General features: G+C 47.7%; 1 protein-coding gene across 1 annotated transcript in view; it reads left to right on the top strand.

Annotated features, from left to right (window-relative positions):
- The window catches only part of LOC129858891 (guanine nucleotide exchange factor VAV3-like), a 160,203-nt gene that overhangs the window by 83,230 nt on the left and 52,786 nt on the right, over nt 1–24,187 (top strand). Inside the window, exons 9-10 of the mRNA XM_055928128.1 lie at nt 1,869–1,968; nt 3,612–3,707. Of these exons, the coding sequence (XP_055784103.1) occupies nt 1,869–1,968; nt 3,612–3,707 (196 nt within the window). The remainder of the gene's footprint in view (nt 1–1,868; nt 1,969–3,611; nt 3,708–24,187) is intronic.

The raw sequence follows: 24,187 nt of genomic DNA, 5'->3' as shown, positions 1-24,187 counted from the left end.
GCTTGCGTCCCAACAGCCATGTCAAAATGTAGAGCGCCAAATTCAAAAAAATTATATAAAATTAAACTTGATTAAATCACACATATAAGATATCAAATTAAAGCTACACTCGTTGTGAATCCAGCCAACATGTCAGATTTCAAAAAGTCTTTTCGGCGAAAGCATAAGATGCTATTATCTGATGATAGCCCAATGTAAACAAGAGAGTGTAGCCTATTTCAACCATGCTAGCGCTACTCAAAACGCTAATATAAAATATAAAACATGCATTACCTTTGACCAGATTCTTTTGTTGGCACTCCAATATGTCCCATAAACATCACAAATGGTCCTTTTGTTCGATTAATTCCATCCATATATATCCAAATTGTCCATTTATTTGGCGCCGTTGTACCAGGAAAAACAGCGTTCAATTTGAACAAATCACGACACAATATCTAAAAAAAATTACCTCTAAACTTTGCCAAAACATTTCAAAGTACTTTTGTAATACAGCTTAAGGTATTTGTAAACGTTAATAATCGATCAAATTGAAGACAGGTCAATCTGTTTTCAATACAGGATATCAACAAACTCACGGAACATTTCATGTCTTGCCCAAATCTCAAACATAAACAAACGACGTCACTCCACTTCCGGGTCAATATCTTTTTCACCTCACTAAGAAAAAACATTAACCATTTTCCATACAATGGCGACATCCAGTGGAAGCAGTAGAAACTGCGCATTTACTGATTAGAATTCTGGTTTGCCCAAAACAATCCATTGAACATAGAGGAACTTAACAATAAAAAAGTTAGTCCTCAGGGTTTTGACTGCTATATAAGTTCTGTTATACTTACAGATATGATTCAAACAGTTTTAGAAACTTCAGAGTGTTTTCTATCCAAATCTACTAATTATATGCATATCTTATATTCTGGGGATGAGTAGCACGAAGTTGAAATTGCGCACGCTATTTTTCCCTAAGTGAAAACTCTGCACCCTATCATCAAGAAGTTAAGGATACCATCAACACCACAGGCCTTTTTGGGTTGGAGTGTTTTTATTTTGTCCTGTAACTCATTCAATGTAATTGGAGAATCCAGCGGGTTCTGATAGTCTTTAATAGTTGATTCTAGGATTTGTATTTGATCATGTATATGTTTTTGCTCTTTATTCTTCGTTATAGAGCCAAAAAGATTGGAGAAGTGGTTTACCCATACATCTCCATTTTGGATAGATAATTCTTTGTGTTGTTGTTTGTTTAGTGTTTTCCAATTTTCCCAGAATTGGTTAGAGTCTATGGAGTCTTCAATTACATTGAGCTGATTTCTGACGTGCTGTTCCTTCTTTTTCCGTAGCGTATTTCTGTATTGTTTTAGTGATTCACCATAGTGAAGGCGTAGACTCAGGTTTTCCGGGTCTCTATGTTTTTGGTTGGACATGTTTCTCAATTTATTTCTTAGATTTTTGCATTCTTTATCAAACCATTTGTCATTGTTATTCATTTTCTTCGGTTTTCTATTTGAGATTTTTAGATTTGATAGGGAAGCTGAGAGGTCAAATATACTGTTAAGATTTTCTACTGCCAAGTTTACACCTTCGCTATTGCAGTGGAACATTTTACCCAGGAAGTTGTCTACAAGGGATTGAATTTGCCTAATTGTTTTTTGGTAGGTTTCCAAACTGCATTCCTTCCATCTATGGCATTTCTTAATGTTACTCAGTTCCTTTGGCTTTGATGCCTCATGATTGAGTATTGCTCTGTTCAAGTAGACTCTCTCTCTCTCTCTCTCTCTCTCTCTCTCTCTCTCTCTCTCTCTCTCTCTCTCTCTCTCTCTCTCTCTCTCTCTCTCTCTCTCTCTCTCTCTCTCTCTCTGTTTCAGGTTGCTAATATATGGGAAATACTGTAGCCATGTAGAAACGGCCGTTAATGCTTTGGATGTCATCTGCAAAGACAGGGAAGATGTCCGAATGAAGCTGGAGGTAAAGTCCTCTATGAACTGTCATCGTCAATCTAAATCAGTGGCCAGATATCGCCATCTAGTGGTTGGCATTACCAACGGCATTGTACTGTATTTCATTGGTTTATTCTCTTAAAAAATACAGTACCAGTCAAAAGTTTGGACACACGTACTCATTCCATGGTTTTTCTTTATTTTTACTATTTTCTACATTGTAGAATAATAGTGAAGACATCAAAACTAGGAAATAACACATATGGTATCATGTTGTAAACAAAAAAGTGTTTAACAAATCAAAATATTTTTTAGATTTTAGATTCTTCAAAGTAGCCACGCTTTGCCTTGATGACAGCTTTGCACACTCTTGGCATTCTCTCAACCAGCTTCATGAGGTAGTCACCTGGAATGCATTTCAATTAACAGGTGTGCCTTGTTAAAAGTTAATTTGTGGAATTTCTATCCTTCTTAATGTGTTTGAGACAATCAGTTGTGTTGTGACATGGTAGGGGTGGTATACAGAATATAGTTCTATTTGGTAAAAGACCAAGTCCATATTATGGCAAGAACAACTCAAATTAGCAAAGAGAAACGACAGTCCATCATTATTTTGTGTCACGGATCCCTCTGGAACATTCATTGTGCACAGCTGTCCCCTGTTCCCACTGATTGTATTTGTATATATGTGTCCGTTGTTCACACCTGTCCCCTGTTCCCACTGATTGTATTTGTATATATGTGTCCGTTGTTCACACCTGTCCCCTGTTCCCACTGATTGTATTTGTATATATGTGTCCGTTGTTCACCATGGTGGGGTCGATTATTGTTAGAATGTCCGTTGGTGTGTGTGAGTCCTGTGCTGTGTGTTTTGGGCTTTCGTGCCCTTGTGGACTGCGCAGATGATTACGGGTCTCGTCCTGTGTGTTAATCATTGTGCGCGTGTGTTATTTATTTGAGGTACACCTCGCTCTTTGGTTTGGGTTTCAACTCTGTGTTTTTGTGACGTGTTTGTTTGGTCTATGTCCCCGTGCTTTTACACGGCACGTCGTTATTTGGGCTTAATAAAAAAAAATATTACGCATTACTGTGCTTGTCTCCCGAATCTCTTCATGCCAACGTGACACTTTAAGACATGAATGTCAAAATTTCAAAAACTTCGCAAAAACCATCAAGCGCTATGATGAAACTGGCTCTCATGAGGACCACCACAGGAAAGGAAGACCCAGAGTTACCTCTGCTGCAAACTCCTTCAAGATTGTTGGAAAAGCATTCCTGGTAAAGCTGGTTGAGAGAATGCCAAGAGTGTGCAAAGCTGTCATCAAGGCAAAGAGTGGCTACTGAATAATCTCAAATAATAAAATATATTTTGATTTGTTTAACACTTTTTTGGTTGCTACATGATACCATATGTGTTATTTCATAGGTTTGATGTCTTCACTATTATTTCTACAATATATAAAATAGTGAAAATAAAGAAAAACCCTTGAATGAGTCGATGTGTCCAAACTGTTAAATGGTACTGTATGTGCTTTTTATTACAATGCAGTGAAAGTTCACATTCTGTGCATTATCATGTATTTTACATTCAGAAATGTTTTACATTATCCAGAGTGGCTTACAATCAGTCAATTGAACTGCATTCAATTAATTTCTGTTTTTTGTTTTCAGGAATGTGCAAAGAGAGCCAACCATGGCAAGTTTACACTGAGAGATCTGCTGGTTGTCCCTATGCAGCGGGTACTGAAGTATCCCCTTCTTCTACAGGTAAGATCTCTTCAGAGAACTGGGAAGGACCTCCATTCAACTGTTACCTCAGTAGCAGGACTAAAGCTGCAATACTGACTATCGGCAGTGGAGGCACACCCATCCATGTTTTGATCATGGACTAGCTCTGCCCGCATTTATGTGTGTCCTGATAAGATGCCTTTTACATGTATGGTAGAAAGACAAGAATGAGAGAGAGAAAAACAGACTGAAAAATAGAAGAAAGAAAAAACAACAGAGAGAGAGAATATGCCCCCTGAGGCTACAACCACAATAAAACAACCAACTAAAACGCGTCACAACTCCTGCTGCTCTGCCGCATGCTGGGTCTGTACATCGTTAATGGTAGGCATCAAGGGGACTCCTATGTTAGGTACACCTTTAGCTCATCACATCTGGCAGTAGTACTGTAGACTATGACTGACCTCAACCCAGAGTCTCTCAGAGCGTTCTGAGGGAGCCCACTGACACCCCTATCAGATCACAGCAAAATCACAGTCTACTTGAACAGAGCAATACTCAATCATGAGGCATCAAAACAAAGGGAACTGCATAATATTAAGAAATGCTATAGATGGAAGGAAAGTAGTGTGGAATCCTACAGAAAACAATTAGGCAACAACAAATTCAATCCCTTTTAGACAACTTCCTGGACAAAATGTTTCACTGCAGCAGTAGAACAGAATACTCTGAATTACAGTAACTGGCTTAAACAGTATACAGTGAGTTACAAAGGTATTGTGGCAGTCACACATGTTTTGCACAAACATCATACCCCCCCCCCCCCCAAATGCTAACCTTCCCTGTTATTGTAATGGTGAGAGGTTAGCATGCCTTGGGAGTATGATATGAAATGCTAACCTCCCCTGTTATTGTAATGATAAGAGGTTAGCATGCCTTGTGGGTATGATATAAAATGCTAACCTCCCCTGTTATTGTAATGGTGAGAGGTTAGCATGACCTGGGGGTATGATATAACATGCTAACCTCCCCTGTTATTGTAATGATAAGAGGTTAGCATGCCTTGTGGGTATGATATAAAATGCTAACCTCCCCTGTTATTGTAATGGTGAGAGGTTAGCATGACCTGGGGGTATGATATAACATGCTAACCTCCCCTGTTATTGTAATGGTGAGAGGTTAGCATGTCTTGGGGGTATGATATAAAATGCTAACCTCCCCTGTTATTGTAATGGTGAGAGGTTAGCATGTCTTGAGGGTATGATATAGCATGCTAACCTCCCCTGTTATTGTAATGGTGAGAGGTTAGCATGCCTTGAGGGTATGATATTAAATGCTAACCTCCCCTGTTATTGTAATGGTGAGAGGTTAGCATGTCTTGGGGGTATGATATTTGGGCATATGTAATTTTCTCACTCATCATTATTCACGATTCATTCAGGACTATCCATAATCATTCCCATTAATGTACAAGTGTTTAGAAACATGATATATTCCTATTTACAATAAAAGTGACTCCAAAATGACAATATACATTATTTACAATAATTTCTATTGGGCTCAAAATAATCTGAAACACAACCAAAACAAACAGCAAATGCATCCAAAAAGTCTGTAGAGTCACACGCTTGATGTAATTATTGAGTGCTAGTAATATGGGAGAAAATATACAACTTTTGACTACTTTATTACACATATCATTTAATATGTCTTCCAGTCCTCTAAAATGGTACAATTGGGAATTAGGTCCAACATGGGTTTCAGGTAGAAAAAGTGCTGTAATTTCTAAACTGTTCACCAGCTATGAATGAAAATACCCAACAATTTAAGCTGCCAGTCTTTACTTGAACTTCATAGTATAATTTTAAAATCCAAAGTGCTGGAGTACAGAGCAAAAATAACAACAAATGTGTCACTGTCCCAATACTTTTGGGGTCACTGTATTTGACCTCAGCTTCCTTATCAAATCTACATATTTCAAACCAGACAACCTACAAAAATGAACCACAATTCACAAAAGTGGAGACAAATTTGACCCCATTAACTACTGTGGGATATGCGTCAACAGCAACCTTGGCAAAATCCTCATGATTATCATAAACAGCAGGCTCGTACATTTCCTCAGTGAAAACAATGTACTGAGCAAATGTAAAATAGTATTTTTACCAAAATATCGTACGAGAGGCCACTCAGCAAGCTGGTACTGGGACTCTGTTCACAAACACAAACACACCCGACAGAGCCCCATGACAGCAACACAATTAGACCAAACCAAATCATGAGAAAACAAAAAGATAATCACTTGACACATTGGAAAGCATTTGTAAGGGCTGTCGTTCTCCTCATCCTCGGACGAGGAGAGGAGAGAAGGATCAGTGGACCAATACGCAGCATTTGGGAAATAAGCCATCTCTTTATTTAACACGACGGCACACGAAAAACAAAACACTTATAAATTTACAAAACAAGAAAACGACGTAGACGAAAACTGAACATGAACTTAACTAACTAAACGTAAAACTCACGGACAGGAACAGACTACATCCAAAACGAACGAACAACCGAACAGTCCCGTATGGTGCAGACATAACACAGATACGGAAGACAATCACCCACAAACAAACAGTGAGAACACCCTACCTAAATATGACTCTTAATTAGAGGAAAACGCAAAACACCTGCCTCTAATTAAGAGCCATACCAGGCAACCAAAACCAACATAGAAACAGATAACATAGACTGCCCACCCAAAACACACGCCCTGACCATAAACACATACAAAAACAACATAAAACAGGTCAGGACCGTTACAGAACCCCCCCCCTCGAGGTGCGAACGCCGGGCGCACCAGCACAAAGTCCAGGGGAGGGTCTGGGTGGGCAGTTGACCACGGTGGTGGCTCAGGCTCTGGACGCTGTCCCCACACCACCATAGTCACTCCCCGCTTCTGTCTTCCCCTCCCAATGACCACCCTAAAACTAACATCCCCTAAATGAACGGCCAGCACCGGGAGAAGGGGCAGCACCGGGACAAGGGGCAGCACCGGGACAAGGGGCAGCACCGGGACAAGGGGCAGCACCGGGACAAGGGGCAGCACCGGGACAAGGGGCAGCACCGGGACAAGGGGCAGGTCCCGGCTGATATACTCAGGCAGATCCTGACTGAACGGCTCTCGACGCTCATGGCTGGCTGACGGCTCTCGACGCTCATGGCAGGCTGACGGCTCTCGACGCTCATGGCAGGCTGACGGCTCTCGACGCTCATGGCAGGCTGACGGCTCTCGACGCTCATGGCAGGCTGACGGCTCTCGACGCTCATGGCAGGCTGACGGCTCTCGACGCTCATGGCAGGCTGACGGCTCTCGACGCTCATGGCAGGCTGACGGCTCTCGACGCTCATGGCTCTCTGACGGCTCTCGACGCTCATGGCTCTCTGACGGCTCTGGCTGCTCATGGCTCGCTGGCGGCTCTGGCAGATCCTGTCTGGTTGGCGGCTCTGGCAGATCCTGTCTGGTTGGCGGCTCTGGCAGATCCTGTCTGGTTGGCGGCTCTGGCAGATCCTGTCTGGTTGGCGGCTCTGGCAGATCCTGTCTGGTTGGCGGCTCTGGCGGATCCTGTCTGGCGGGCGGCTCTAGCGGCTCCTGTCTGGCGGGCGGCTCTAGCGGCTCCTGTCTGGCAGACGGCTCTGTAGGCTCATGGCAGACGGGCGGCTTAGCAGGCTCATGGCAGACGGGCGGCTTTGCAGGCTCATTGCAGACGGATGGCTCAGACGGCGCTGGGGAGACGGATGGCTCAGATGGCGCTGGGGAGACGGATGGCTCAGATGGCGCTGGGGAGACGGATGGCTCAGATGGCGCTGGTGAGACGGATGGCTCTGGCCGGATACGGCGCACTGTAGACCTGGTGCGTGGTGCCGGAACTGGAGGCACCGGGCTAAGGATAAGCACCTTCCTACTAGTGCGGGGAGCAGGGACAGGGCACATTGTACTCTCAAAGCCCACTCTATAACTGATGCGAGGTACCGGCACTGGTGACACCGGGCTGAGGACAAGCACATCAGGATTAGTAGGGGGAGAAGATACAGTGTGTACAGGGCTCTGGAGACGCACAAGAGGCTTAGTGCGTGGTGCCGGAACTGGAGGCACCGGGCTAGATACACGCACTACAGGGAGAGTGCGTGGAGGAGGAACTGGGCTCAGGAGACGCACTGGTAGCCTAGTGCGTAGTGTAGGCACTGTAGGTACTAGGCTGGGGCGGGGAGGTGGCGCCGGAAATACCGGACCGTGGAGGCGTACTGGCACTCTTGAGCATTGAGCCTGCCCAACCTTACCTGGTTGAATGCTCCCGGTCACCCGACCAGTGCGGGGAGGTGGAATAACCCGCACCGGCCTATGTAGGCGAACCGGGGAAACCATGCGTAAGGCAGGTGCCATGTATGCCGGCCCGAGGAGACGCACTGGAGACCAGACGCGTTGAGCCGGCCTCATGACACCTGGCTCAATACCCAATCTAGCCCTGCCAGTGCGGGGAGGTGGAATAACCCGCACTGGCCTATGCACTCGTACAGGAGACACCGTGCGCTCTACTGCGTAACACGGCGCCTGCCCGTACTCCCGCTCTCCACGGTAAGCCTGGGAAGTGGGCGCAGGTCTCCTACCTGCCCTTGGCCCACTACCTCTTAGCCCCCCCAAGAAATTTTTGGGTGTTACTTACGGGCTTTTTGGGCTTCCGTGCCAGACGCGTTCCCTCATAACTCCGGTTCCTCTCTCCGGTAGCCTCTGCTCTCCTCAGTGCCTCCAGCTGTTCCCATGGGAGGCGATCCCTACCAGCCAGGATCTCCTCCCATGTGTAGCAACCCTTTCCGTCCAATATATCGTCCCAAGTCCATTGCTCCTTCTTTTCCTGTCCCTTACTCCGTTGAGTTTTCCCTTGCCGCTTGGTCCTAGCGTGGTGGGTGATTCTGTAAGGGCTGTCGTTCTCCTCATCCTCGGACGAGGAGAGGAGAGAAGGATCAGTGGACCAATACGCAGCATTTGGGAAATAAGCCATCTCTTTATTTAACACGACGGCACACGAAAAACAAAACACTTATAAATTTACAAAACAAGAAAACGACGTAGACGAAACCTGAACATGAACTTAACTAACTAAACGTAAAACTCACGGACAGGAACAGACTACATCCAAAACGAACGAACAACCGAACAGTCCCGTATGGTGCAGACATAACACAGATACGGAAGACAATCACCCACAAACAAACAGTGAGAACACCCTCCCTAAATATGACTCTTAATTAGAGGAAAACGCAAAACACCTGCCTCTAATTAAGAGCCATACCAGGCAACCAAAACCAACATAGAAACAGATAACATAGACTGCCCACCCAAAACACACGCCCTGACCATAAACACATACAAAAACAACATAAAACAGGTCAGGACCGTTACAGAACCCCCCCCTCAAGGTGCGAACGCCGGGCGCACCAGCACAAAGTCCAGGGGAGGGTCTGGGTGGGCAGTTGACCACGGTGGTGGCTCAGGCTCTGGACGCTGTCCCCACACCACCATAGTCACTCCCCGCTTCTGTCTTCCCCTCCCAATGACCACCCTAAAACTAACATCCCCTAAATGAACGGCCAGCACCGGGACAAGGGGCAGCACCGGGACAAGGGGCAGCACCGGGACAAGGGGCAGCACCGGGACAAGGGGCAGCACCGGGACAAGGGGCAGCACCGGGACAAGGGGCAGCACCGGGACAAGGGGCAGCACCGGGACAAGGGGCAGGTCCCGGCTGATATACTCAGGCAGATCCTGACTGAACGGCTCTCGACGCTCATGACTGGCTGACGGCTCTCGACGCTCATGGCAGGCTGACGGCTCTCGACGCTCATGGCAGGCTGACGGCTCTCGACGCTCATGGCAGGCTGACGGCTCTCGACGCTCATGGCAGGCTGACGGCTCTCGACGCTCATGGCAGGCTGACGGCTCTCGACGCTCATGGCAGGCTGACGGCTCTCGACGCTCATGGCAGGCTGACGGCTCTCGACGCTCATGGCTCTCTGACGGCTCTCGACGCTCATGGCTCTCTGACGGCTCTGGCTGCTCATGGCTCGCTGGCGGCTCTGGCAGATCCTGTCAGAGAGAGAGAGAGAGAGAGGAGAGAGAGAGAGAGAAGGGAGAGAGAGAGAGAGAGACAGACAGACAGACAGACAGACAGAGCAGCCTTCATCAGATCTTCGTAGATCTCACCACCATCTTCATCATCGTAGACACAGTCATACAGATCCTCTTAATCCTCCATAGCTTTCTCACTGTCACACACACAGGAAGGAGGAACACATTATCACACTAGCTATAATGACACTCACAACCCTCATTTGTCAAGAGGCACAAGACAGGAGAGCTCTCCTAGACGTCACCACTATAGTCAGCCAATCAGCCCTCTGGCCCTGACACCTGCAGTTCTCCTAGACGTCACCACAATAGTCAGCCAATCAGCCCTCTGGCCTTGACACCTGCAGCTCTCCTAGACGTCACCACAATAGTCAGCCAATCAGCCCTCTGGCCTTGACACCTGCAGCTCTCCCAGACGTCACCACTATAGTCAGCCAATCAGACCTCTGATCCTGACACCTGCAGCTCTCCTAGACGTCACCACTATAGTCAGCCAATCAGCCCTCTGACACTGACACCTGCAGCTCTCCTAGACGTCACCACTATAGTCAGCCAATCAGCCCTCTGACACTGACACCTGCAGCTCTCCTAGACGTCACCACTATAGTCAGCCAATCAGCCCTCTGACACTGACACCTGCAGCTCTCCTAGACGTCACCACTATAGTCAGCCAATCAGCCCTCTGGCCTTGACACCTGCAGCTCTCCTAGACGTCACCACTATAGTCAGCCAATCAGCCCTCTGACACTGACACCTGCAGCTCTCCTAGACGTCACCACTATAGTCAGCCAATCAGCCCTCTGACACTGACACCTGCAGCTCTCCTAGACGTCACCACTATAGTCAGCCAATCAGCCCTCTGACACTGACACCTGCAGCTCTCCTAGACGTCACCACTATAGTCAGCCAATCAGACCTCTGGTCCTGACACCTGCAGCTCTCCTATACGTCACCACTATAGTCAGCCAATCAGACCTCTGGTCCTGACACCTGCAGCTCTCCTATACGTCACCACTATAGTCAGCCAATCAGCCCTCTGACACCTGCAGCTCTCCTAGACGTCACCACTATAGTCAGCCAATCAGCCCTCTGGCCTTGACACCTGCAGCTCTCCTAGACGTCACCACTATAGTCAGCCAATCAGACTTCTGACACTGACACCTGCAGCTCTCCTAGACGTCACCACTATAGTCAGCCAATCAGCCCTCTGACACTGACACCTGCAGCTCTCCTATACGTCACCAATATAGTCAGCCAATCAGCCTTCTGGTCCTGACACCTGCAGCTCTCCTAGACGTCACCACTATAGTCAGCCAATCAGCCTTCTGGTCCTGACACCTGCAGCTCTCCTATACGTCACCACTATAGTCAGCCAATCAGCCTTCTGACACTGACACCTGCAGCTCTCCTAGACGTCACCACTATAGTCAACCAATCAGCCTTCTGGTCCTGACACCTGCAGCTCTCCTATACGTCACCACTATAGTCAGCCAATCAGACCTCTGACACTGACACCTGCAGCTCTCCTAGACGTCACCACTATAGTCAGCCAATCAGACCTCTGGTCCTGACACCTGCAGCTCTCCTAGACGTCACCACTATAGTCAGCCAATCAGACCTCTGACACTGACACCTGCAGCTCTCCTATACGTCACCACTATAGTCAGTCAATCAGACCTCTGACACTGACACCTGCAGCTCTCCTAGACGTCACCACTATAGTCAGCCAATCAGCCCTCTGGCCTTGACACCTGCAGCTCTCCTAGACGTCACCACTATAGTCAGCCAATCAGCCCTCTGACACTGACACCTGCAGCTCTCCTATACGTCACCTCTATAGTCAGCCAATCAGACTTCTGACACTGACACCTGCAGCTCTCCTATACGTCACCACTATAGTCAGCCAATCAGACCTCTGGTCCTGACACCTGCAGCTCTCCTATACGTCACCACTATAGTCAGCCAATCAGACCTCTGGTCCTGACACCTGCAGCTCTCCTATACGTCACCACTATAGTCAGCCAATCAGCCCTCTGACACTGACACCTGCAGCTCTCCTATACGTCACCACTATAGTCAGCCAATCAGCCTTCTGGTCCTGACACCTGCAGCTCTCCTAGACGTCACCACTATAGTCAGCCAATCAGCCTTCTGGTCCTGACACCTGCAGCTCTCCTATACGTCACCACTATAGTCAGCCAATCAGCCTTCTGACACTGACACCTGCAGCTCTCCTATACGTCACCACTATAGTCAGTCAATCAGCCCTCTGGTCCTGACACCTGCAGCTCTCCTAGACGTCACCACTATAGTCAGCCAATCAGCCTTCTGGTCCTGACACCTGCAGCTCTCCTATACGTCACCACTATAGTCAGCCAATCAGCCCTCTGACACTGACACCTGCATCTCTCCTAGACGTCACCACTATAGTCAGCCAATCAGACCTCTGGTCCTGACACCTGCAGCTCTCCTAGACGTCACCACTATAGTCAGCCAATCAGACCTCTGACACTGACACCTGCAGCTCTCCTAGACGTCACCACTATAGTCAGCCAATCAGACCTCTGACACTGACACCTGCAGCTCTCCTATACGTCACCACTATAGTCAGTCAATCAGACCTCTGACACTGACACCTGCAGCTCTCCTAGACGTCACCACTATAGTCAGCCAATCAGCCTTCTGGCTCTGACACCTGCAGCTCTCCTATACGTCACCACTATAGTCAGCCAATCAGCCCTCTGGTCCTGACACCTGCAACTCTCCTAGACGTCACCACTATAGTCAGCCAATCAGACCTCTGACACTGACACCTGCAGCTCTCCTATACGTCACCACTATAGTCAGCCAATCAGCCTTCTGGCTCTGACACCTGCAGCTCTCCTAGACGTCACCACTATAGTCAGCCAATCAGACCTCTGACACTGACACCTGCAGCTCTCCTATACGTCACCACTATAGTCAGCCAATCAGCCTTCTGGTCCTGACACCTGCAGCTCTCCTATACGTCACCACTATAGTCAGCCAATCAGCCTTCTGGCTCTGACACCTGCAGCTCCTCTATACGTCACCACTATAGTCAGCCAATCAGACCTCTGACACTGACACCTGCAGCTCTCCTAGACGTCACCACTATAGTCAGCCAATCAGACCTCTGACACTGACACCTGCAGCTCTCCTAGACGTCACCACTATAGTCAGCCAATCAGACTTCTGACACTGACACCTGCAGCTCTCCTATACGTCACCACTATAGTCAGCCAATCAGCCTTCTGGCTCTGACACCTGCAGCTCTCCTATACGTCACCACTATAGTCAGCCAATCAGCCCTCTGGTCCTGACACCTGCAGCTCTCCCAGACGTCACCACTGCGTGAGCGGACAGGTTAGCAGTCAGGGGCTAGTTGAAAAGGTGTGGGTTTGTGTGTACGCATCTAGGGGGTTGACATGCGTGACTGGCGGTCAGGTCCTCGCCTCGCCTCACTTCCCTCACCCTCTGCCCGCTTTACTCCTCTCACTTCCCTGGGGACCGGGCCTGGCATGTGACAGGCCCCTGATCCGCTTCACTGGAGGGAGCATGGTCCTGGGGCAGGAAGGAGGGAGGCAGCGGAGGTAAGGTTGGGATGGAGGGAGATAGAGAGAGAAGGGGGGGGATCAGGGAAGAAAGTCTTCGTCTTCTCCTCCTCTGGCTCAGTCCCCAACTCACTGTAACCAGAATCCATCAATATGCCAGTAATGTCAGAATGCTCTCCCTCTTTCTCTTTGTCTCTCTCTCTCCGTCTCTCTTTCACTCTTTGCTCTCGTTCCTCTCCATTAATGTCTTTCTGTTCCCTAAACTCACTAGAACTGGAATCCATCAATAAGCCTGTACTATGTGCAGTCCCTGTGTGGGTGGGTGTTAGGAGCAGAGGATGAAAAATAGGGTCCTGTCACGTTGCTTGGGATAGTAATGGCCAGATTCAGCTTGAGTGACACCTGGGATTTGAGGAGTGCTAGGCTGACACATACGACCCGGCGGGAGGGGACTGAAGGAGAGGGGAAGTAAGTCATTTAACTGGGCTTGGCTGTGTGTGTGTGTGAGTGTGTGTGAAGGACATGCATGGTAACCTTCCTTATCCTCCACCACAAGGACAGACAGGCGGCCTAGATGTCTTGTTTACGCCACGCCAGCTACAGGAAAGCAATTAAAGCCACGCAGACGCACGCACACGCACACGCACACGCACACGCACACACACACACACACACACACACACACACACACACACGCACACACACACACACACACACACACACACACACACACACACACACACACACACACACACACACACACACACACACACACACACACACACACACACACACACACAGGTAGGATATACAGTGGCAAGAAAAACTATGTGAACCCTTTGGAATTACCTGGATTTCTGTATAAATTGGTCATAACATTTGATTTGATCTTCATCTAAGTCACAACAATAGACAAACACAGTTTTCTTAAACTAATAACACACAATTATACGTTTTCATGTCTTTATTGAACACACCGTGTAAACATTCACAGTGCAGGGTGGAAAAAGTATGTGAACCCTTGGATTTAATAACTGGTTGACCCTCCTTTGGCAAATATAACCTCAACCAAATGTTTTCTGTAGTTGCGGATCAGACCTGCACAATGGTCAGGAGGAACTCATTACCATTCCTCTTTACAAAACTGTTTCAGTTCAGCAATATTCTTGGGATGTCTGGTGTGAACTGCTCTCTTGAGGTCATGCCACAGCATCTCAATAGGGTTGAGGTCAGGACTCTGAATGGCCACTCTAGAAGGCGTATTTTCTTCTGTTGAAGCCATTCTGTTGTTGATTTACTTCTTTGTTTAGGGTCGTTGTCCTGTTGCATCACCCAACTTCTGTTGAGCTTCAATTGGCGGACAGGTAGCCTTACATTCTCCTGGAAAATGTCTTGATAAACTTGGGAATTCGTTTTTTCTGTTGATCGATGATAGCAAGCTGTCCAGGCCCTGAGGCAGCAAAGCAGCCCCAAACCATGATGCTTCCTCCACCATACTTTACAGTTGGGATGAGGTTTTGATGTTGGTGTGCTGTGCCTTTTTTTCTCCACACATAGTGTTGTGTGTTCCTTCTAAACTACACAACTTTAGTTTAATCTTTCCACAGAATATACTTCCAGTAGCGCTGTGGAACATCCAGGTGCACTTTTTCAAACTTCAGACGTGCAGCAATGTTTTTTTTTGGACAGCAAGTGGCTTCTTCCGTGGTGTCCTCCCATGAACACCATTCTTGTTTAGTGTTTTACGTATCGTAGACTCGTTAGCAGAGATGTTAGCATGTTCCAGAGATTTCTGTAAGTCTTTAGCTGAAACTCTACGATTCTTCTTATCCTCATTGAGCATTCTGTACTGTGCTCTTGTAGTCATCTTTGCAGGACGGCCACTCCTAGGCAGAGAAGCAACAGTGCTGAACTTTCTCCATTTATATACAATTTGTCCTACCGTGGACTGATGAACATCAAGGCTTTTAGAGATACTTTTGTAACCCTTTCCAGCTTCATGCAAGTCAACAATTATTAATCTTAGGTCTTCTGAGATCTATTTTATTCGAGCCATGGTTCACATCAGGCAATGATTCTTGTGAATAGCAAACTCAAATTGTGTGAGTGTTTTTATAGGGCAAAGCATCTCTAACCAACATCTCCAACCTCGTCTCATTGATTGGACTCCAGGTCAGCTGACTCCTGACTCTAATTAGCTTTTGGAGAAGTCAGTAGCCTAGGGGTTCACATACTTTTTCCAACCTACACTGTGAATGTTTAAATGATGGATTCAATATAGACAAGAAAAATGCAATAATGCGTGTGTTATTAGTTTAAGCAGACTGTGTTTGTCTATTGTTGTGACGTAGATGAAGATCAGATCTAATTTTACGACCAATTTATGCAGAAATCCAGGTAATATATACTTTTTCTTACCACTGTGTGTGTGTGTGAATATGCACAGCAACCTACCTGTGTGTAATGAAAGTGGTTATTGGCGGCAGACCCAGCGGCAGGATAAAGTGACAGATGAAATTGGTGAGGGGGCAACATGTTTGGGGGTTCTTGCATTGTAGTTATTTTAAATTCAGCTTATATCAAACTAGGCAAGTCAGTTAAGAACAAATTCTTATTTTACAACGACAGCCTAGGAACAGTGGGTTAACTGCCTTGTTCAGGGGCAGAATGACAGATTTTTACTTTGTCAGCTCAGGGATTCGACGTTTCGGTTACTGGCCCAACGCTCTAACCACTAGGCTACCTGCCGCCTCTACACTCTAACCACTAGGCTACCTGCCGCCTCTACACTCTAACCACTAGTCTACCCCTTTATTATTGCTATACCACAATAAACATAAAGTCAAAACGCAGAGACACCCCGAGACCAATGAATGCTTTTGAAGTGACAGGTTGGCCCAAAATCTGTAGCCCATCTGCACTGTATCAGCACAATGGACAGCGCCCTACACACTAAAGCAAGACCGTTTTGGTATTGAATATAGGCTACAAGATAGCTAGGGGAATTTGCCTAATAGAAACAGCTTATGTGAATGCAAACGTACACACAGCTGTCTTACCAAAATAATGCAAACTAAATGCTGAAAGTAATATCCTAAAATGGATTTAAGTTTCCCTGCATTAAAGTCCCCGGCCACTAGGAGCGCCACCTCTGGATGAGCATTTTGCTGTTTGCTTATGGCCGTATACAGCTCATTGAGTGCGGTCTTAGTGCCAGCATTGATATGTGGTGGTAAATAGACAGCTACAAAGAATATAGATGAAAACTCTCTTGGTAAATAGTGTGGTCTACAGCTTATCATGAGATACTCTACCTCAGGTAAGCAAAACCTCGAGACTTCCTTAGATTTTGTGCACCAGCTGTTGTTTACAAATATACATAGACCGCCACCCCTTGTCTTACCAGAGGCTGCTGTTCTATCCTGGCGAAAAAGCGTAAAACCCACCAGCTGTATGTTAAACATGTCATCGTTCAGCCACGACTCGGTGAAACACAAGATATTACAGTTTTCAATGTGCCGTAGGTAGGATATACAAGCTCGTTGTTCGTCTAATTTATTATCCAATAATTGTACGTTGGCTAATAGGACCGATGGTAAAGGAAGATTACCCACTCGTCGTCTGATCCTTACAAGGCACTCAGACCTAGTGCCCGATATCTCCGTCCCTTTCTCATGTGAATGACGGGGATTTGTCTGGTGTCTGGAGTAAATCCTTCTCGTCCGACTCGTTGAACGAGAAAATATCTTCCTCCAGTACAGGATGAGTAGTCGCTGTCCTGATTAGAGGTCGACCGATTATTTGAGGCTAAATTGATTTTATTGATGTATTATATTAAGTTAAAATAAGTGTTCATTCAGTATTGTTGTAATTGTCATTATTACAAATACATAAAAAAACAATCGGCCGAATAATCGGTATCGGCTTTTTTGGTCCTCCAATAATCGGTATCGGTATTGGCGTTGAAAAATCATAATCGGTCGACCTCTAGTCCTGATATCTAGAAGCTATTTTCAGTCATAAGAGATGGTGGCAGAAACATTATGTACAAAAGAAGTTATACATTACTCCTCTCATATGTATATACTGTACTCTATACCATCTACTGCATCTTGCCTATGCCGTTCTATACCATCACTCATTCATAATTTTTTTAATGTACATATTGTCACGTTCCTGACCTGTTTTCTCTTGTTTTGTATGTCTTTATTGGTCAGGGCGTGAGTGTTGGGTGGGTATTCTATGTTTTGTATTTCTAGGTTGGTTTTTGTGTTCGGCCTGGTATGATTCTCAATTAGAGACAGGTGTGTATCGTTTGTCTCTAATTGAGAGTCATACTAAGGCAGCCAGGGTTTCACTGGGGTTTTGTGGGTGTTTGTTCCTGTGTCCACACAGGACAGTTGAAGGTTAGTCACGTTTGTTGTTTTGTAGTTTTGTAGTGTCTTGTTTTGCTGTGTTCATTAAAAGATGGCTTATTTCCCTCAATCCGCATCTTGGTCCTATCCATGCTCCTCCTCGTTTGAGGAGGAGAACAACATTGACTGCCTTTACAGAAACACCCACCACAACAGGACCAAGCGGATTGAGGAGAGAGAGAAGGAACTACAGCAATGGGGAAAAGAGGAATGGACTTGGGAGGAGATTCTGGACGGAGAAGGACCCTGGGCAGAACCAGAGGAGTGTCGCCGCCCCAAAGCGGAGCTGGAGGCAGCAAAGGCGGAGAGGAGGTTTTATGAGGCAAAAGCAAGGCAGAGCGGCTGGAAGCCTGAGAGGCTCACCCAAAAATTTCTTGGGGGGGGGGGGGCTAAAGGGGAGTGTGGTGAAGCCGGGTTGGATACCTGAGCCAACTCCCCGGGCTTGCCGTGGAGTAAGAGGGCGTCGTACTGGTCAGACACCGTGTTATGCGGTAAAGCGCACGGTGTCCCCAGTACGCGTGCTTAGCCCAGTGCGGGCTATTCCACCTTGCCGCACTGGGAGGGCTAGGTTGGGCATCGAGCCGAGTGCCATGAAGCCGGCCCAACGTATCTGGTCTCCAGTACGTCTCCTCGGGCCGGCGTACATGGCACCAGCCTTACAGGTGGTGTCCCCGGTTCGCCTGAATAGCCCAGTGCGGGCTATTCCACCTCGCCGCACTGGCAGGGCTACGGGGACCATTCAACCTGGTAAGGTTGGGGAGGCTCGGTGCTCAAGAGCACGTGTCCTCCTTCACGGTCCGGTATATCCGGCGCCACCTTCCCACCCCAGCTCAGTACCACCAGTGCCTACACCACGCACCAGGCTTCCAGTGCATCTCCAGAGCCCTGTTCCTCTTCCACGCACTCTCCCTATGGTGCGGGTCTCCGGCCCGGTACCTCCAGTTCCGGTACCACGCACCAGGCCTAGAGTGCGCCACGAGAGTCCAGTGTGCCCAGTTCCTGTTCCCCGCACTCGCCCTGAGGTGCGTGCCCTCAGCCCGGTACCTCCAGTTCCGGTACCACGCACCAGGCCTATAGTGCGTCTCAGCCGGCCAGAGTCTGCCGTCTGCCTAGTGCCAGAGCCGTCCAGCCAGGACCTGCCAGAGCCGTCCAGCCAGGACCTGCCAGAGCCGTCCAGCCAGGATCTGCCAGAGCCGTCCAGCCAGGACCTGCCAGAGCCGTCCAGCCAGGACCTGCCGGAGTCCCTCAGCCAGGACCTGCCGGAGTCCCTCAGCCAGGACCTGCCGGAGTCCCTCAGCCAGGACCTGCCGGAGTCCCTCAGCCAGGACCTGCCGGAGTCCCTCAGCCAGGACCTGCCGGAGTCCCTACGCCCGGACCTGCCGGAGTCCCTACGCCCGGACCTGCCGGAGTCCCTACGCCCGGACCTGCCGGAGTCCCTACGCCCGGACCTGCCGGAGTCCCTACGCCCGGACCTGCCGGAGTCCCTACGCCCGGACCTGCCGGAGTCCCTACGCCCGGACCTGCCGGAGTCCCTACGCCCGGACCTGCCGGAGTCCCTACGCCCGGACCTGCCGGAGTCGCTACGCCCGGACCTGCCGGAGTCCCTCAGCCCGGACCTGCCGGAGTCCCTCAGCCCGGACCTGCCGGAGTCCCTCAGCCCGGACCTGCCGGAGTCCCTCAGCCCGGACCTGCCGGAGTCCCTCAGCCCGGACCTGCCGGAGTCCCTCAGCCCGGACCTGCCGGAGTCCCTACGCCCGGACCTGCCGGAGTCCCTACGCCCGGACCTGCCGGAGTCCCTACGCCCGGACCTGCCGGAGTCCCTACGCCCGGACCTGCCGGAGTCCCTACGCCCGGACCTGCCGGAGTCCCTCAGCCAGGACCTGCCGCCCCTTATCCCGGTGCTGCCCCTTATCCCGGTGCTGCCCCTTATCCCGGTGCTGCCCCTTATCCCGGTGCTGCCCCTTATCCCGGAGCTGCCCCTTCATTTAGGTGGTGTTAGTGGGAGGGTGGTCATTGGGAGGGGGATAAAGAAGCGGGGATTGATTATGGTGGGGTGGGGACCTCGCCCTCAGCCTGAGCCACCACCGTGGTCAACTGCCCACCCAGACCCTCCCCTGGACTTTGTGCTGGTGCGCCCGGCGTTCGCACCTTAAGGGGGGGGTTCTGTCACGTTCCTGACCTGTTTTCTCTTGTTTTGTATGTCTTTATTGGTCAGGGCGTGAGTGTTGGGTGGGTATTCTATGTTTTGTATTTATAGGTTGGTTTTTGTGTTCGGCCTGGTATGATTCTCAATTAGAGACAGGTGTGTATCGTTTGTCTCTAATTGAGAGTCATACTAAGGCAGCCAGGGTTTCACTGGGGTTTTGTGGGTGTTTGTTCCTGTGTCCACACAGGACAGTTGAAGGTTAGTCACGTTTGTTGTTTTGTAGTTTTGTAGTGTCTTGTTTTGCTGTGTTCATTAAAAGATGGCTTATTTCCCTCAATCCGCATCTTGGTCCTATCCATGCTCCTCCTCGTTTGAGGAGGAGAACAACAATGACTGCCTTTACACATATTCTTATTCATTCCTTTACACTTGTGTGTATAAGGTAATTGTTGTGGAATTGTTAGGTTAGATTACTCGTTGGATATTACTGCATTATCGGAACTAGAAGCACAAGCATTTCGCTACACTCATCTGCTAACTATGTGTATGTGGCAAATACAATTTGATTTGACATAACACAAAGAAACACACAATAGCACAATTGGTTAGGGGACCGTAAAACGGCAGCCATCTCCCTTCACTCTTCCTGGGGTTTATTAGGGATCCCCATTAGTTCCTGCCAAGGCAGCAGGTACTCTTCCTGGGGTTTATTATGGATCCCCATTAGTTCCTGCCAAGGCAGCAGCTACTCTTCCTGGGGTTTATTATGGATCTCCATTAGTTCCTGCCAAGGCAGCAGCTACTCTTCCTGGGGTTTATTATGGATCCCCATTAGTTCCTGCCAAGGCAGCAGCTACTCTTCCTGCGGTTTATTATGGATCTCCGTTAGTTCCTGCCAAGGCAGCAGCTACTATTCCTAGGGTTTATTATGGATCCCTGTTAGTTCCTGCCAAGGCAGCAGCTACTCTTCCTGGGTTTTATTATGGATCCCCATTAGTTCCTGCCAAGGCAGCAGCTACTCTTCCTGGGGTTTATTATGGATCCCCAGTAGTTCCTGCCAAGGCAGCAGCTACTCTTCCTGGGGTTTATTATGGATCCCCATTTGTTCCTGCCAAGGCAGCAGCTACTCTTCCTGGGGTTTATTATGGATCCCCATTAGTTCCTGCCAAAGCAGCAGCTACTCTTCCTGGGGTTTATTATGGATCCCCAGTAGTTCCTGCCAAGGCAGCAGCTACTCTTCCTGGGGTTTATTATTTATCCCCATTAGTTCCTGCCAAGGCAGCAGCTACTCTTCCTGTGGTTTATTATGGATCCCCATTAGTTCCTGCCAAGACAGCAGCTACTCTTCCTGGGGTTTATTATGGTACCCCATTAGTTCCTGCCAAGGCAGCAGCTACTCTTCCTGGGGTTTATTATGGATCACCATTAGTTCCTGCCAAGGCAGCAGCTACCTTTTCTGTGGTCCAAACACATTAAGGCCCTTGCATTACTAGTAAATCAAAAGATAAAACAGTACATCATATAACATTATTACACCACTACATCTACAATACCAAATGTATAATACCACCATAAAACAATATCACAATGTATGTGTGTGTGCGTTTGTCTCTACCTGTGTGTGTGTCTCTTCACTGTTCCATAAGGTGTATTTGTATCTCTACTGCTGCATCAGTTACCTTATGTAGAGTAGAGATCCATGTAGTCATGGCTCTATGTAGTACTGTGCGCCTCCCATAGTCTGTTCTGGACTTGGGAACTGTGAACCGGCCTCTGGTAGCATGTCTTGTGGGGTATGCATGGGTGTCTGAGCTGTGTGCTAGTAGTTTAACAGACACCTCGGTGGATTCAGCTTGTCAACACTTCTTACAACAAAAACAAGTAGTGAGGAAGTCACTACTCTTCCACTTTGAGCCAGGAGAGATTGACATGCATATTATTAATGGACAGACTTCTCCCCATCTTAGCTACTGTTGTATCGACATGTTTTAACCATGACAGTTTACAATCCAGGGTTACTGCAAGCAATTTATTCACCTCAATTTACTAAATTTCCACATGATTCATTACAAGATTTAGATGCGGTTTAAGTGTTTAGTGAATGATTTGACATATTTAGAACTAACTTATTTCTTGCCACCCATTTTGAAACTGACTACAGCTCTTTGTTGCGTCATCAACATACATCTTATACACTATATTAGGCCCAGCCTTTGAAACGCTGGTTCTCCTAGATATGGCTACTATATTTCCATCACTATATCCAATGGATTTGGATACAGCTGTAAATCTAATTTCTGCAGCATTAGTAAAGATGTGATCAATATATGTTGATGATTTCATTCCTGTGCTGTTTGTAACTACCCTGATAGGTTGACTAATTACCTGAACCAGGTTGCAGGCACTGGTTACAGTTTGAAGTTTTTTTCTTGAGTGGGCAGCTTGATGAAAGCCAGTCAGTATTGAAAGCTCCCAGAAAATATGCTTCTCTGATGATATCACAAACATTATCAAGCATTACATATTATCTAGATACTGACTGTTAGCACTTGATGGTCTATAGCAGCTTCCCACCAGAATGGGCTTTAGGTGAGGCAGATGAATCTGTAGCCATATTACTTCAACAGTATTTAACATGAGATCCCCTCTAAGCTTTAAAGGAACGTGGTTCTGAATATAGACCGCAACACCGCCCACATTGGCATTTATGTCTTTTCTTTAGATTTTATAACGATGTATTGCCACCATAAGCATCATCAAATGTATTATCTAAGTGAGTTTCAGAGAATATCAGTGTCATCTGTTACAAGCAAGTTATTGATTTCATGAACCTTGTTAATGTGGGCTATTCAGAAGCTTATCATAAGTAGACATGCTCATGTTATTTATATTGGAGCGGATAGTGCAGGGTGAGCTGCACACAGTGGACTTCCTCCTAGGGCACACCACCTCAGTGCTAACAGGGTGAGCTGCACACAGTGGACTTCCTCCTAGGGCACACCACCTCAGTGCTAACAGTACTGATTCATAGGCACATGATTACTGCATACAATAGCTGTAGGATCAACAGAGGTATTCAGGGCAGTTAGGGGGGCATACATTAAGTTACTTTCATTGTGTCTGCCGACGTCCCTGGGATAATGTACATTTGATGCAGCGTTATGACAACTCAGTGACACAATGAAAGGGATTAACTGAGCTGGTCTTGGGGGTCAATGATAAGTTATTGTCTCAATGCAGGGTTGAAAAGCCCAGATGATGTGGATGGACACATTCCTGTAAAAAATCTCCTTTTTGCAGAAGGTGTCGAAGTTATCTATTAAAGTGATTCCAACAGAGCTGCAGTAATCTTTTAGCCAGGTGTGTAATGCCAGTAGCCTGCTGAATCTTTCACACCCGGGTCCCAAAGATAGTACCGGACCTGAAATAATTGGCCGCTTTTTGGAATCTTTCATTGCTAGAATCAATTCTTTAAAATCCATTTTCAGAAGTTCCCGAGCTAGCTTTCCTGATATCGTTTGACTCCACGTGGACTATGACTGTGTCAGTTCCAAGGCATCTGTCGTAGAATGGTTGGAAGCAGCCTTGTAATGTCCTGTACTCCTGCTCCAGGATAGCACCTGAGCCAGCTGTAGTATCCATTGTGGATGACGATTGGGCCGGAGACTAAGACAGCCTCATGATCTGATGAGGTTGGGAGCTCTTAGAATCTGAACCCAAGGCAGTAGGCACCAGATCGAGAGACAGAACAAAGGACGACGTACGCAGGTACCTCCGGATCCGATCTCAAATAGGAAGCCCCCAGGGAAGAAGGCGCTGGAACGTCTAGATCCAGGGCGGCGAAGCTGTTTCTGGTCTGTGTCCGGTCCGGTCTGGGCTTAGCATCTCCAAGGAAGCCCCAGTTGCCAGAAGATGCCATTTTTTTAATGAACCAGTTGCAATTAAATAAATGTTTTTGGACAGAAAACCTGTGGCTAGGATAGGATTCTAAGTTATCCTGCGCTGGCTCCTCTGTTTCAAGATCATCAGGAGCAGTCGGAGGTGGAGAGGGCTGTTGAGCCATTATACTAGAGGTGGTGGTGGAAGGGTGGATAGCCTCTGTACACAGAGCTAGCTGGAGTTTGGCAGCATGATCACTCCTGGGCTTGGCGGTGGCCTCTGTGGTTTAATGCTGCTTCTGCTGCTCATCGCTCTCCTTCTCCTTTTGGCTT

The sequence above is a fragment of the Salvelinus fontinalis genome, chromosome 7 (assembly GCF_029448725.1).
Source record: "Salvelinus fontinalis isolate EN_2023a chromosome 7, ASM2944872v1, whole genome shotgun sequence".
NCBI classification, from domain to species: Eukaryota; Metazoa; Chordata; class Actinopteri; order Salmoniformes; family Salmonidae; genus Salvelinus; species Salvelinus fontinalis.
The sequence above is the reverse complement of the archived record's forward strand: the minus strand, read 5'-3'. Positions and strand labels throughout refer to the sequence as shown.